Raw genomic sequence first — 14,339 nt, forward strand, 5'->3', positions numbered from 1 at the left:
GTGCGAAATATTTTAAAATATATACTGACATAAAACAAGAAAGTATTTTTATTCTCTTGGTTATTACCAATCACTTGAATGTTTTATGCGTGTGTATGTACGTATATTTAGTCTTAATACATAAGAATGTTTCCCAAGATGTTTCAAAATATCTTTTATACAATTCAGTAATTCATTTAAGATATTAGTGAAACTATAATGTAAATCCTGTAAATATACTTCCGATTTAAGACGATTGACAGAATGTTATAATTTAATATTTCAGTTTCTAAACTAAAAACGAGTTTTCTTCTATTCAAATAACATTTTTAAAAACTAACAAAAATATTTCTAACGTTCACTTAAAACATAAATTAATAAATTTCAACTTAATCGCATATTTATTTTCAATAAATAAGAGATCTTAAGAAAATTGAGACTATATTTAGTAATTAAGTTTCAATTTGCTAAATACTCCCTCAAGGTATTTAAATTGTGACATAGTTGACAACCATTTAAAATCGTACGTATATTTGTAAGATTTCCTTCGTAAAGAACAATATTCCAAAGTTGTTAAATTTTTAGTAATACATACTAAATTTTCAGAATATTCTGTAGTCCAGGCGAACGAGTAATCTGTATCCGGGTATTATTGTAACGAGTGGACAAAGTCGATTATTTTTCTCGAAAATTTATGATTACAGATTTACATTTTCTTTCATTTTTTTTTTTTTTTTTTTTTTTAAGACAACTATTCTACATTTGGTCTCCCATGATTTTTCAAGTGTATCATCCTATCTATACCGCTGTTATTCAAATTTGTGTATATTGCAATTGCTAACCAAGATTTTACTTACAATTATGTACTTCTTCCAGATATCAGCGGTACTCGATGAAGTTTTGATGATCGATCGATCATTTACACGGTAAAATAATTTATTTCTGAAGTATGGTACATATGCTAAGTTGCAAAAAGTTTAACAGCACCTCTCGAAAACGCTTTTCTTAGACTTTTGCTTGTTTATTTCTCACGAGAGAAAATGTTTGCAATGATTGCTATCCACAATACAAAAATGTAAAGTATATGTCTAAAATGATTTGTGTTGCTTAACGTGTTATTTTTTTCTGAATACGTTATAGCTGTACAGTGTTTCGAATCAGCGTAAATAATGTACCAGTACGGATATTCTTTTACCAGACGGAATCGACAATTGCGGTTTTTTTTCATTACAATTTAATGAAAAGGATAGTCATTGTGAATACTTGGTATCAGTACACTAACATCGATGTTTCTTTCAGAATTACGATAATGTTGAATTTATTAATAAATGCAGATAGTAATAGACTGTAAACAAAATTTTGTATGTATGTTTGCTTTAAATTTTTATCAAAAAATTAAATTGACTCAATACTCTTTCTTCGATCAACTAAAATTCACTTTTATTTACGTATTAACAAATGTTACAATTTTTAAGCAGATTCTAGAAATGAGTAAGAATTAGAAGCGAAAAGTAAAAAAGAAATTGAATTTACGGCGTAGCCACATAAGATTATTATTTGGACTATACATCTTGTAAACATCAAGTAGAATGTCATAGTACGTATCTTAATTCTCTTCCATATCCGAAGAACTGCCTTATATAGTAAACTCCAAAAAGTTAGTTATTTTAAAGCTGTAATAACTATTCGGTAATTATTATAATTATCTGTTGCTTAAAGAATCGTTTATCCATTTCCAGATGTATCATATAAAAAAATACCTTCGTAATTGAAACATCGTTTTAATATCTTTCAAATTGTTTAATTTAAAAGAAATAAACAATAGTTTGCAAACGAAAACTTCCAAAGTTACTATTAAATTAAAGCGACAACTATTACTTCTAAAAAGATAAATTATATCGATGATATAGAGCAATTAGTAAGAGTTAATGCATGAATAAGAACAAAGTAATGTATGTTTTCATTAACACAATTTAACAATCTGAAAATATTGTAAAAAGTTATATGAGGAGTTCTGCAAAAATCAATGGTTAAACTCTATTATCTGAATTTTATTCAAGGCACCACAAGAAAATTACTGAATTCTGGTTTGTTTCCATACTATTTGTGGCACTGTTTAATCTGCGACGCCGTTTTCCTAAACATAAGATATATTAAACAAGTACCGTTCTCATTTTTTACCCAGCATTCTTTGAAAACATGGTGTGACGGTATCTTCTTTTTTGGTTTAATAGCTTTTTGTTACTAAAATATAACGTTGATAAATTCTGGTAACTAAAAAAATGTAAAGCGACCAAATCAAATATACGTATATGTGGGTGCGCGCAAGAATGCGAAACTAGTGCAGATATACACTCGTTTTAAATACCAAAAGTGACAACATTATGATGATTATAACTTTATATACCTGAAGTACCATGATTAAATACATACAATTATCGTAATTTACAATAGTATAGTTTTACGTTTCATCACGAACGGGGTGCTTTGTTTTCATGTAAAGAAGCACTTTAGATGTTAGTGAGCCGAGATGCCTACATTATACAAAAAAAACTATCACCCTTTGCAGTCGATGCAGTATATTCGCAATTGCACAGTAGTATACAGATAGGAGATCGGGAGTAGATTTAACAGTCAATTACTCTTCTAGATCATCTTTCCAGTATTTCACACGAGAGTTATGCTACTCACAAATCTTGATTTTTTATAGTGTTTCAACAATACCACATAAATTCTGCTTGTCTCCATCATCTTGACAAATATGTACGATCATGCGTTCCACGGTTTTACACGTTAAAAACGCTATAAGTTTATTTGGCACGAGTGCGCCTCACATTTGGAAGAACTATGCAATTTTTCATGTTGCATATGATTGTTTTTTCTTTCTTTACGTGTACCGTATTTAGTTTTGAGAAAAATACATCGTATTTTACAGAAACATATATACTGCATTATACACACCAAAAAACTTTCTAATACGCTTAATGAATTATACAGAATTATAAACGAGAAACATAGTAAAGGATTTTTATAATTCAATATAATATTTCGAAATATTATAAAAAAAAAGTAAGTAATTAGGCTAACTGGAAAGAGTATAACGTTTTTAACTAACTGTTGCATGAGATTTATGCGAAAAAAATACTTCACTCTATTAAACATAAAATCAGTAAAAATTGCTTAATCCTTCCATATTTTAAGATTCAATCTTTCATTTTACATTAACTCGTGTCGTACCAGAATTATTTAGTTTCACGAAAAAAACGTCTTGTCTCGTGTCCTTTATGTCATTTATGTCAATGTCCATATCTCACACCACCGTGTCTCACAATGGCGAAGTTGTATTTTGTCTAAAATGGTCTTCCTTCCTCTATTTTTTCCTTGCATAGTCCAAAATTTTTAATTGCTTCCAGTCCAGTAATTAGGACTATATCCTGGTTTTGCTTGGGCTTTGTTTTGGGAACTTGTATTGGACCTTTGGCCTGTGCTGCTACCACCATCTTGATGAAGTGGCTGATGCAATTGATGAGCCATAGTTGGGATAAACAAATGTGGTGTTCCATATGCACTAGGCAAACCAGCGTTTTGACTGCCAGTAAGATTAAATGGCGGAGGAGTTGCTGAGTGAAAAGTTTGTTTATCATAGGACTAGAATAATAGAAAAATGTTATTACCTTTCGCTGCAACTTGTAGAATATTGTACTATGATTGATTTTATGAGAAAACTTACATTTACTTTACTAAGCGCTACATGACTTTTTGCATACATAGTCGCGCTTATATCAGTTGCAGATGATCCACCAGTATTAGTATTTCCAGTAGATGTTCCTGTTTTGCCAGTTTGTGTACTGTTATAACTGCTTCCTGCACCTTTGTAGTCAGCAGAGGGACCAGCAGATGCCATAGCATCGTAGCTTGCGCCAGCACCATATCCAGATCCGTAACTTCCAGGTTTAGCACTATATGCTCCGCTGTTCGTGCCCGCATTACCAGCAGTAGCTATCTGCTATAATAAATTACATTGATAAACGGAATGCAAATTTTCCAAATGAAATGCAAAATTTAATTAACTTACAGGATAAATGGCAGCAGGAGTTCCGTATTGAAAACTACCTGGCATTATTCCACCGCCGTATGCAAAGTATGCGTAAGTCGGAGGAAGCGTAGGATTTATCATTGGTTGCTGATGCTGAGTAGCAGTCTGCAAATAATGTAAATAAAAAATGATTTTAATCTGATAAAATGTATCCGGTTGAAACTATCAAAATAATGTCCAAGTATTCCAACAACACTGTTAAGCTGGTCGTCAAGTCTACGAAATGCTTAAACCTAACCTGTTGCGACATAGTAGATGGAACTGGAGATGCATTGCTGTCGTTTCTGGTGAACCTGGCGTCATTAATACTGGTATAGGCTCCCTGTACACCTTGTACTCCTTGGACACCTTGTACACCGGAAAGTGCATCTCCTCGTCCTCCACCGAGACTGGTAGCAGGGCCGGTTGTCTGATAGCCCAAGGGCGCGTCATAGTAACCAGTAGTTGGCTGCAGGTTAGTCAGGAAGGCCAAACACAAAACTACATGCATACACTGTGTACTCCAAATACAAGAAGGCTATCTAATTGCTAATACTACGCGTACAGGGTTTAGGGTAGATAACATGCGGTTTGAGTTGTACCCGACTCTTTTTAATTTATCTAATTAAAATAAAATTATAATAATCACTATTTTAGCATAAACTTGTAAATTATTTTTCCTAACTATTTTTGGATATCTAATTGATAATGATAATGATGATAATAATAATAATACAAACGACAAGAAAAAATAATAATAATATACAAACAAAGCACGCATTCTCTAAGAAAGTGTGCAAAAGGAAGTACAACTTAACCACTTGGAAATTGCAACATTGTATATTTCCATAGAATTTTAAATACGTGACATTAGATATGGAGCAAATAAAATAAATAAATAAAAAAGGAAGATAGTTGTATAAGCTACAGTGAGTTTGCGATCAAAACATGTCATTAGTGAAAATCTGAATTCCGAACCAGCTAAACTTTCAAAATATATATACCACGCCCAAATTGATCATAGACATTTTTACTCCTCTACGAAATAGTGTTTTAGAAATAAAAACCTTTCCAATCATTTATTTGATGCGATACATCTCACTATGGATAAATACACTAAACTTCTTGTGCCACCACGAGGACGTGAGAAGAAAATTCATAATTCCTTAAAAAAATAAAAATAAAAGAAATATTGAAGTAACGAGCAGCTACCAAGCAATAAAGAAATGATTACTTCAGCATTCTTCTTACTAGGTAATCTTAACAAAAAATAGAATAGCACGCTCCAGAGTCGTACACCCGAAACATCATCTTTTCTTTTGAAGTGAAAATGCTAATATTTTTTTTTTTTAAACAAGTATAACAAATATATTCAATTATATTCTGTAAAATAAATCAATGTACTCTTTTTAAAGTGTACGTTACTCTAAAGAAGCATTTTAATTGAATCAAGTACAAATTACTTAAGAAATTAAAAAATGAATAACTTGTACTTGAATCTATTGCATAAATTGATCGATCGAGTAATAACTGACCATGTGTGGTATTCTTTGTTGCATAAGCTGCATATCTTCAAAACTATACATTGGTTGCTGGAACGCATAAGGTACACCTTGGCCCATAATATATTGATGACTTAGCATCGGTGTCATACTGCCAGCTGCACCACCACCTGTGATATTTCCAGTTCCACTATTACCAGTTACTACACCACTCGATGTACTTTTCGGTACCGCTAGATAAAAACCACGTTATATTTATCACTTTTGATTTGATTGATTTATCTAATTTCATTATGATATAAAATCTACTTACCATTGGAATTAGTTACTTTAGTTTGTGAACTATTTACGGAGGCAGAGCTAAGGCCTAATGTAGGTGCCGTGGTAGTTGCAAGAGAACTATTGGATGTCGTCGTGTTACTATCGTATTGAGAATCTTTTGTTGTGTTACTGTTCAATTTATGATTATGAGACGCCGTTTGTGGCTGACTACCATATGTGCCATATGCACTAGCATATACCTACAAATGCAGTATTGTAATTTTATCTGCACAAGTAATATTCAAAATTACTTTAAAATAAGATACTTACAGACTGTGCAGCGCTTTGATAAGCTCCAGAAGTTTGTGTAATAGGTGAAGTAAATGTAGTAACAGAGGGTTGGTAAGCTTGTGGTGTCGATTGGAATGAAGACGATCCCTGATAACCACTTGTTTGATACCCTGTACTACTGTTTGATACAGTATTCGTAACTACAACCTGTGCTTGATACTGCGATGTTGTAGCAGGTACGTATCCGCTCGTAGATTGGTAAACCTATGTATATAATGAGAACATTACTCCATACACGGTGAAAAGCATAACTGAACTCAAGAACGAATCTATCATGAAACTAATGATGTTTCAACTCTGATCCCTCGTAAAGAAGGAAAGAAATAATGACTTTTACAATACTTGTTGCTACTGGTTCAGTTATATTTCTCATTGTAACTTAGGAATTTTCAACATTGTATGGAAAACACCCGCCTCAAAAAAAGAAATCTTAAAAGGTGTACTTTAAAAGTAATAATTCAAAATACAATGAAGGTATTTAAATCATATGGACTAATTTTCAAGCTTTCAAACTTTTCTGATTTAACTACCCAATGTTTGTATGAAGCTATGTTCTGATGACAATTTTGAGACAATGATGAACAAGTGGGTGATCAATTACTACTGGGGTGAGTCTACAAAGAAAAAATACCCCCTCCCCTAACCTCTTGAATTATAAGACGCCTCTTATAGGTTTCGCTCCCTACTTTGAAAAACAATGGTGTAACTTTAATATAATCATCTTAAAATTACCTGATTAGTAGTTGTTGGTTGATTATAACCTGAAGTTGCAGACACAGGCGCCGATGGAGAAGCTTGATTGAAAGTTGACGTATTGGATTGAGGAAATGACGACGAAGAATTATAACTTGCTTGTGAAACAGTTGGCGTCGCGGAATAGCTATTGGCACTAGTGCCTGACGCTGTTTGGAAGGACGATTGAGCCGATTCAGCATTTGTAGAATATGCATTATAAGTGCTTGGCGTTGCAGCAGGTGGTTGAAATGATGACTTTTGGGACTGATAAGTTGTTGCTGTACCATATGTTGGTGCATTTCCTGGTGAGACTTGCGAGGTAAAATCTTGTTTTGTTATGTCTAAAGTTTGACCAGTACTACTACCGCGAGCAGTAAAACTTTGAGCGTTTATTGAATGTTCACTCGACACTGGTAAATTATCACTATTTGATAACTGAAAACAATTATTATTCTGTAATTATAAAAAAATTAAAAACGGCAAATGCTTATACTTCCGTATACGTAAAATAGTAAGCTACTTACAATTTGAGAAGTAGTACTGAAAGGTGTTGTTGATGTTTGTGTTGTTTCAATATCCAGAGACTTATTTGTATTGGCAGTGTTTACGGCATTCGTGGCAGAAGACACATCTACACCAGGAATTGTACTACTCGCTGAATTGAATTTTTCATTCGCAGAACCATCAAGAGAACTTGAATCGCTACCAAACTCTAGAGCGCCAAATTGAACATCGAGAAATCCAATGCCGCTATTCACAGCATCTCCTGGCATTTCAACGGCGCTAGATGGGATTTTTGATGGCGGTGGCACTCGTGGGCGTTGTTTTGTCTGTCTTTGAGGCTAATATATTTGAACAATAATTAAGGATTACAATAAATTTATAAAATAAATTCACTTCAAGTACAATATTTGACTAACTACCTGACTGGATATCGACGATGAGAATGTTGTTTGTCCAGCAGCTTTTAAATTTTCACTCGTTTGCTGGGTAAGTTGTGTAAAATACTGAGTCTGTGCAGCTGTTAATACTCCGCCACTGATAGCATTTGGTTGCTGCAATAGTTGCATCGTTGGTAAGTTCAGCACAGGTTGTTGTTGCTGGGACTGCTGAATTAAAGTCTGTTGCTGAATCGAAGGTATTTCCGATAATTTTGGTAGTTCCTTAAATATATATGTATTAAATGAATAGATAGTCAAATTAATAAATATTTATATGTTAAATGACGTTTTAAAATTATGTACTTCTTGTTGCAGTAACGACAAATTTACATTCTGATTAGATTGCACCGACTGCAGATCTTGAGTTTTTGTTTCTTCTATGGAGGATGGAACTTCCGCTACAGAAGTACTTGGTGTAAAAACTTTTGTATCTGCCAATGAACCTGTATATTCTTCGTTGTCCCAGTCTTCTGTAGAATCCAAATTATTCCATGCATCTACTCATACATTTTAATAAATAAGACACCAATTTAGAATAACTTAAAACATTAATAACAAATATTTATGATGTAGCTTACCCATCTTTGGTTCCTGGACAGTTTGTTGTTGTTCATCGTTACCTGTCCAAGTATCAATCGAACGATTAAAATTATGAGGCGATGATGTTGATGATGGATCATTACGATTGGCAAATGTTCGCGGACCAAGTCCTCTTCCTCCACCGCGTCCTCCTCGACCAGGTCTACCAGGACCGCCTCTTCCTCTTCTATTACCACTGTAGCTGCCATCGCGAACACCATCCTCCATATTTCTTTCATTCTCTTTATTTTCCCGACCGCGCCCTAAATAAACATTTATTTAGAATTGCAATTGTTAAGGGAAGGCAATTTCTTCTTTGTCTACTTTATCAGATAACTCAAATCAATTTGTTGTTTTGGTTTCGTAAAAGAACAACTAAAAGTTTTAATTTGATTACAATATGTAATAAAGTTTTATATAGTTGGTTTATTATAATCATTTCTCTATTATTGTTAGTTCAATGTGTTTTTATAAGTTCATCTCTAGAGGATTTTTGTAATTTTTGTCTTCATATATCATTAAGGAAGAAATAGCTACATTTCTCTATCAATTATAATCATACTTATTGAAGAGCAATTATAATTGATGTATATAAAAATTTGTTAATGTATAAAATAAACATGATTTGCAATAATATAATTGGATATATACGACGTTTTTTAACTTACATCCACGATTATCATGATTAGCACGTCCTCGCATACGCGGAGGACCACCACCTCGTTGATTACGCCTTTCATCCCAGTCGCCACCTTCGTCCTGACCCACAGAAGTATCCATGTTTTGTTTGGAACCACTAGGTTGGCGAGGCTTTTTCTTTTTTACTTCCCATTCTGTTTTCACGCCTTCCAACAGATCATTGACAGCGCGGTCGAGGTCTCCGTCGCTATCATGTAAAGCCATGACAACTTCGTCCTCTGAGCGTCTAGTCATATCCATGACCTGCTTGATACGTTCCTTCAAAATAGGATCTTCCCCACTCCCCATTCTCGTGTCAATGATTTGTGCATGCCGCGTCTGAACAGTGTTTGGCTGAAACGCCATAGTTTTTAATAAAGAATTCTCAGTTACATAATATTAAAGAATAAATGAAAATAATAATAAACAGCACATACTGACCTGTGCCTTTTCATGTTTTGTCGAATCCGATGATTTAGTTTGATGATCTGACTTTCCATGTTGTTGTGAAGATTTGTTTTTGTTGGTGCCCTTCCCGCCGGAGGACACCGATTTGTTGCTTGAACTCATTGCCAACTAAAATCCCACACACCTATATCACTCACCTATCACACTATATACACTCTCTATTTACAGTCTGTAACAAAGTAAACATTTAATCGTGTATATCTAATATTCGATTCTTAGTTTCATGTAAATAATAAATACATTTATTACATTACTCTTATTTATATTAATTGATTTAAAATTTATATTCTAATCATATTATAATTCTTATAAAAATGCATGTACTCTAGAATTTCTGATTAAACATGAAAATGTTTTATTTAAATAACTCATATAATTGCATATTGCTGCATTTTTTTTATTTCAGAAGTCTGAAAATGATTGGCAATTATGTGCATTTCTTGTTTCATATAGCATAAAATAAATATTTGAGATTATAATTATTATTAATTTATTGATATAAAAGAAATCATTAAATGCAATTAATGATTCCAAATTGTAACATGTACTTTACAAAATAATTAATAATACATCATATCAAAGTATCAACCATAAATGTTTTTAATTTTGAATAATAAACAATAAAGTTAAGAAGTTTCATCAAAATTTTGATATAAAGATATTAAAATATCGTTATGAAAGGAGTTGATTCAATGCAATTTGCATTTAAACAAAGACACAGTATGATTAACTTAACATAGCTAAATGATAGTAATATACTAAATGTTGCTTTATACTAAAATACATCTTTGATAATATAATAAATCAACAAAATAAAATTATAAAAGAATATATAATCAAAATTACATCTTCTTTATCAAAGGATATGTAATACAGTTTAAACATATCATTAAATTTATCAGGAGAATCGAATGTTTACACACCAAAAATGATATGAAAAATTATTTGTGTATACTATGATCAGTAATTACAGATAACAATTATGTCACAATTACAAATACAAAATTATAATTATGATCATATATAATGATCTTTATAGAAACGATATATTTTAATAAACTGGTTTAAAAATAAAATTTACATTGCATAATATGGAAATTTGTAGAGTATACACTTGAACAAGACATGTAATAATTATGATACAGATTTGTGTTTGAAATAACTTAAATAAGAAAATCAATTTGCTCTTAAATGTATATGCAAGATGATTAAGTATACATTAACCATACAATAACTTCAAATATTATTATTAAAATATACAAAAATATTTACAACAAAGCCGACACGAATTCAAAGGGAACGATTCCAAAATATAATTTAGCCGTTCCGTATTGAGAAGAGACGAAAAGGTTAGGATCGACTTGTAACGATAAATGGTAAATCAAACGATTTGACAAGTATCTCTTAAAATAGTCACGTTTTTCCTAAAACGGTTAGTCCAGAAGAAGAACGAATAACTAAGCGTCAGGGAGATATTGCAGAATAATCTAAACCTTGTTCGCACAATTTTGCGAAATTCCAGAGGATCAAGCCGCTTGATAGAACAGGACGAGACTCACCAAGAAAGCAGAAAGTTTTGTGAATTTTTTGCAACACAAAAGCTTTCGAAGGATGACGAAGGTAACGAAAAAAAGCTAAATTTTGACGTGCGCGGTGAGAATATGACGAAGGAGGATTATCAGGCGCATCACAAAAAACACCTTGACCGTTGCGTTGTTGTTCGCAAGCGAGTTGTGAAAATTCTTCAAACGGATGATAAAGAAATTGGCCGTGTAGGTTTTGTTACATTCCTGAATCGGTACAACAAAGTTGATGTGGAATATTCTCTGCAGACCATGTGCACGGTAGACGCCATTTCTGGTTTTGCGAGGAAGGCTTGTCAACCATCGCCGCGGTGGAGCATCGATAGATCTCCGTGAGACGATCGAGTCAAAGTATTCGCAAGTAACTCACAGTTATTATAAATGTTGTTTGCGTACTCGGAGGACACGTCCGGAGTCAGAATCAAGCGAAATTCACGACGCCTCGGCTTTTTCGGCCGTGGCGCGCGAAAAACCACGAAAAAAACAACGAATTTGCTCGTACCTGGTTAGTGCGCTCAAAACGCAGCTCGGTCACGTGACCGCGGGCCCCCCTCCCTAATACAGCAGCACCGCCTCTATGCTTTATCAAGTTCCATACGGGTAGCCAATTTGCTACTAGAAATTTCAGGTTCGCCAACTATAGACTGAGAAACTTTCTAGATTTTTCAAACAAAACGAAATTGAGGAGCATTTTCAACTAAAATTTCCTGAATATTATTCATTTTTTTTCTGTCCAGCCACGCGATTATTATTGATAATTTATATAATTGAAAATATTGAAAGATTCATCTATTTTAATCTAGTATAAAAATAAAGAGTAATTTTTCGAGTAAAAATAAAATTCAAAAATATAACAAAATCATAGAACTTGCGATAGGAATAAATCAGCCTTTATAAATTGAATACATATATGTACGTAGTTATATGTTATACAAGTTATTATTTATGTAGAATGATTACAGTTCTGCAGTGAAAGATTCGATAAAAAAAATTATATGAAGATATTGAATAAACTAATTAAATAAAAAAAAATATATATATGTTATGTATTATGCATCTACTATACGCTCCTGGGCATACAGCGGACTAATGAGATCAAATCAGATGATGCAAATTACGTGGTTTTGTTACGGGAGTTCATCGTCATACTGAATGAAGTATAGATTATTTAAATTTATATTTATTTAGTTTCTTTATTTAATAATTAGTGAGTTCAGTGATTATACATAAATTATGTAAAATTTGTTTTTATTTCTCTAGTAAACGGACAATTTACCATTTTGTTACTAGACACAGATCGTAGAGACATCTGTTAAAATAAGGAACTGCTGTTTTGAATTTATATTAATTTATTGTATGGTTATAGCAATGTTTATAAACCTGTTTGTTGTCAAAGTACTACTATAAAAATATACCTTTGAAATAAATCATTATTAAATTTATCTATTGATATTATCATGGATTCGTACATAATACAGGTAATTTGTTATAATATTCAATTGTGTAAAGAAAGGATGTTAAATTTAAGGTTATAATTCGAATAGGTCAGACGTATGTGGTTAAATCAGGATGGAGATTCTTTAGCGGTAAATAATACGTATTCTTACTCAATTTTAAATTATGTAAAAATATGAGTAATACATGTCCATTGTAAATAACGTTTTTTTTTAAAGGATTTACTATCTTTGAGACATAGCCATGTCTCAATTCCTCAAATGGTATCTGAAACTGCGATGAAAAAAGTAATGGAACACTTATCTGCCCCCCTCGATGACTTGGTACTTTACCACTTAAAGTAACCGAATGTCTTTTTTCAAAATGTTATCATAACCATTATAAATGTTATGTAATTTAATACTGTAATATTTATGTTTTTAGAACTATAGTTGCAATGAACAAGGATGATCCATTGGCTATGTATAATTATCAAAGTTCCGCAGTGCAGTCTTTAACAAAGATCCTTCAAATACAAAAAGAAGAGAACTGGATGTTACCTGTTATGAATGTGATGTGTTTAGAATTAAGACTGTTGGCAGTGTGTGCTGAAAATACAAAGATCAATAAAAGTATGAAACCTGGAGAAATCTTAGAAAAGTGTGCAGATTGTCTAATGGGCTGCTTTCGAGTGTGTGCTTGCGATAACCGCAGTTCAGAAGATGACACAAAAAGATGGGGAATGCTGACATTAGTTAATCAGTTATTGAAGATTTACTTTAGAATTAACAAACTTCACTTGTGTAGGCCTTTGATAAGGGCAATAGAGTCATCTCCATACAAAGCTCATTTTGCATTGGCACAACAAATTACTTATAAATTTTTTGTGGGACGTAAGGCAATGTTTGATAGCGACTACAAAGCTGGTAAATATAATTTGTTTATTTTATTCGATAATGTATTTACCAATTAGTGTTACTATGTTTCAGCTGATGAACACCTGACTTATGCATTTGAACATTGTCATAAACAATCATCAAAAAACAAACGATTAATTTTGACATATCTTGTACCAGTAAAGATGTTATTAGGATACATGCCGAAACATAGCTTGTTAGAAAAGTATAATTTAATGGAATTCTGGGAATTAATGGAAGCTGTTAAAAAAGGAGATTTACGTAATCTTGAGAAAGTGATGGATAAACATGAATCATTCTTTATAGGAGCTGGAATATACTTAATTGTGGAGAAATTGAAAATTATAGCTTACAGAAATTTATTTAAAAAAGTATATTTAGTGCTGAATATACATCAGATTCCAATTCAAAGCTTACTATTGGCTCTGCAGATGCACGGGATCGAGGATATTGATATGGATGAAGTAGAGTGCATTGTTGCAAACTTAATATATGAAGGAAAAATTAAAGGATACATATCTCATCAACATAAGAAGCTGGTCATCTCCAAACAAAATCCCTTCCCTCGACTTTCAACGATACCTTAATCATTATTGATTTATTTATTTATGTATTTTTAATTAATAAGTTAAAGTTCTGTAACATTGTTACTTTTCAAAACTTTACTTACAAGAAAGTGATAATTAATTATATGTAATTGTATATAAATACATTAAATGAAATTGTCTTAAAGAATACCTTTCCTTGAAATCTGTTAAAAAATTTGTATACGAATATTAGCAAACTCAATATACCAGCAAAAGATAAATTCTGTTTGAATGCTAGTTTGATTGCAC

The 14,339-nt window shown here is 32.2% G+C and overlaps 2 protein-coding genes across 11 annotated transcripts; one reads left to right on the forward strand and one right to left on the reverse strand.

Moving 5' to 3' along the window:
- Positions 1–81: 81 nt before the first annotated feature.
- On the reverse strand, positions 82–11,741 carry LOC128894539 (protein lingerer). 9 transcript variants are annotated; one of them, XM_054156337.1, is made up of 15 exons: positions 11,655–11,741; positions 9,543–9,738; positions 9,092–9,455; positions 8,423–8,686; positions 8,148–8,341; positions 7,827–8,066; positions 7,428–7,745; positions 6,901–7,338; positions 6,148–6,372; positions 5,870–6,077; positions 5,590–5,789; positions 4,314–4,523; positions 4,055–4,180; positions 3,710–3,985; positions 82–3,627 (listed from the first exon to the last, which is right to left on the reverse strand). In XM_054156337.1, the coding sequence occupies exons 2-15, from the start codon at positions 9,669–9,671 to the stop codon at positions 3,379–3,381; spliced, it is 3,441 nt and encodes a 1,146-aa protein (XP_054012312.1). In that variant the 5' UTR covers positions 9,672–9,738; positions 11,655–11,741; the 3' UTR covers positions 82–3,378. The 9 variants fall into 9 exon arrangements, with proteins under 9 accessions (XP_054012312.1, XP_054012316.1, XP_054012318.1 ...); XM_054156341.1 differs by having other exon boundaries at positions 9,543–9,677; positions 11,655–11,673; XM_054156343.1 differs by having other exon boundaries at positions 9,092–9,440; positions 11,523–11,664.
- A 717-nt stretch (positions 11,742–12,458) lies between these two features.
- Positions 12,459–14,240, forward strand: LOC128894564 (PCI domain-containing protein 2). Of its 2 annotated transcripts, XM_054156398.1 has the most exons (5): positions 12,459–12,630; positions 12,697–12,738; positions 12,826–12,947; positions 13,031–13,512; positions 13,576–14,240. In XM_054156398.1, exons 1-5 carry the CDS (start codon positions 12,610–12,612, stop codon positions 14,088–14,090), a joined length of 1,182 nt encoding a protein of 393 aa, XP_054012373.1. In that variant the 5' UTR covers positions 12,459–12,609; the 3' UTR covers positions 14,091–14,240. The 2 variants fall into 2 exon arrangements, with proteins under 2 accessions (XP_054012373.1, XP_054012374.1); XM_054156399.1 differs by lacking the exons at positions 12,459–12,630; positions 12,697–12,738 and having other exon boundaries at positions 12,826–12,930.
- The last annotated feature ends 99 nt before the right edge of the window (positions 14,241–14,339 follow it).

The sequence above is a fragment of the Hylaeus anthracinus genome, unplaced genomic scaffold (genome assembly GCF_026225885.1).
Source record: "Hylaeus anthracinus isolate JK02 unplaced genomic scaffold, UHH_iyHylAnth1.0_haploid 4, whole genome shotgun sequence".
Lineage (NCBI taxonomy): Eukaryota > Metazoa > Arthropoda > Insecta > Hymenoptera > Colletidae > Hylaeus > Hylaeus anthracinus.

Coding starts and splice junctions, on each gene's coding strand:
- LOC128894564 (XM_054156398.1), top strand. CDS start 12,610: ATGGATTCGTACATAATACAG. Junction 12,631..12,696: donor TGGATTCGTACATAATACAG/GTAATTTGTTAT, acceptor TAATTCGAATAG/GTCAGACGTATGTGGTTAAA. Junction 12,739..12,825: donor AGGATGGAGATTCTTTAGCG/GTAAATAATACG, acceptor TTTTTTTTAAAG/GATTTACTATCTTTGAGACA.
- LOC128894539 (XM_054156337.1), bottom strand. CDS start 9,671: ATGAGTTCAAGCAACAAATCGGTGTCCTCCGGCGGGAAGGGCACCAAC. Junction 8,687..9,091: donor TAATCATGATAATCGTGGAT/GTAAGTTAAAAA, acceptor ATGTTTATTTAG/GGCGCGGTCGGGAAAATAAA. Junction 6,078..6,147: donor ATCAAAGCGCTGCACAGTCT/GTAAGTATCTTA, acceptor CTGCATTTGTAG/GTATATGCTAGTGCATATGG.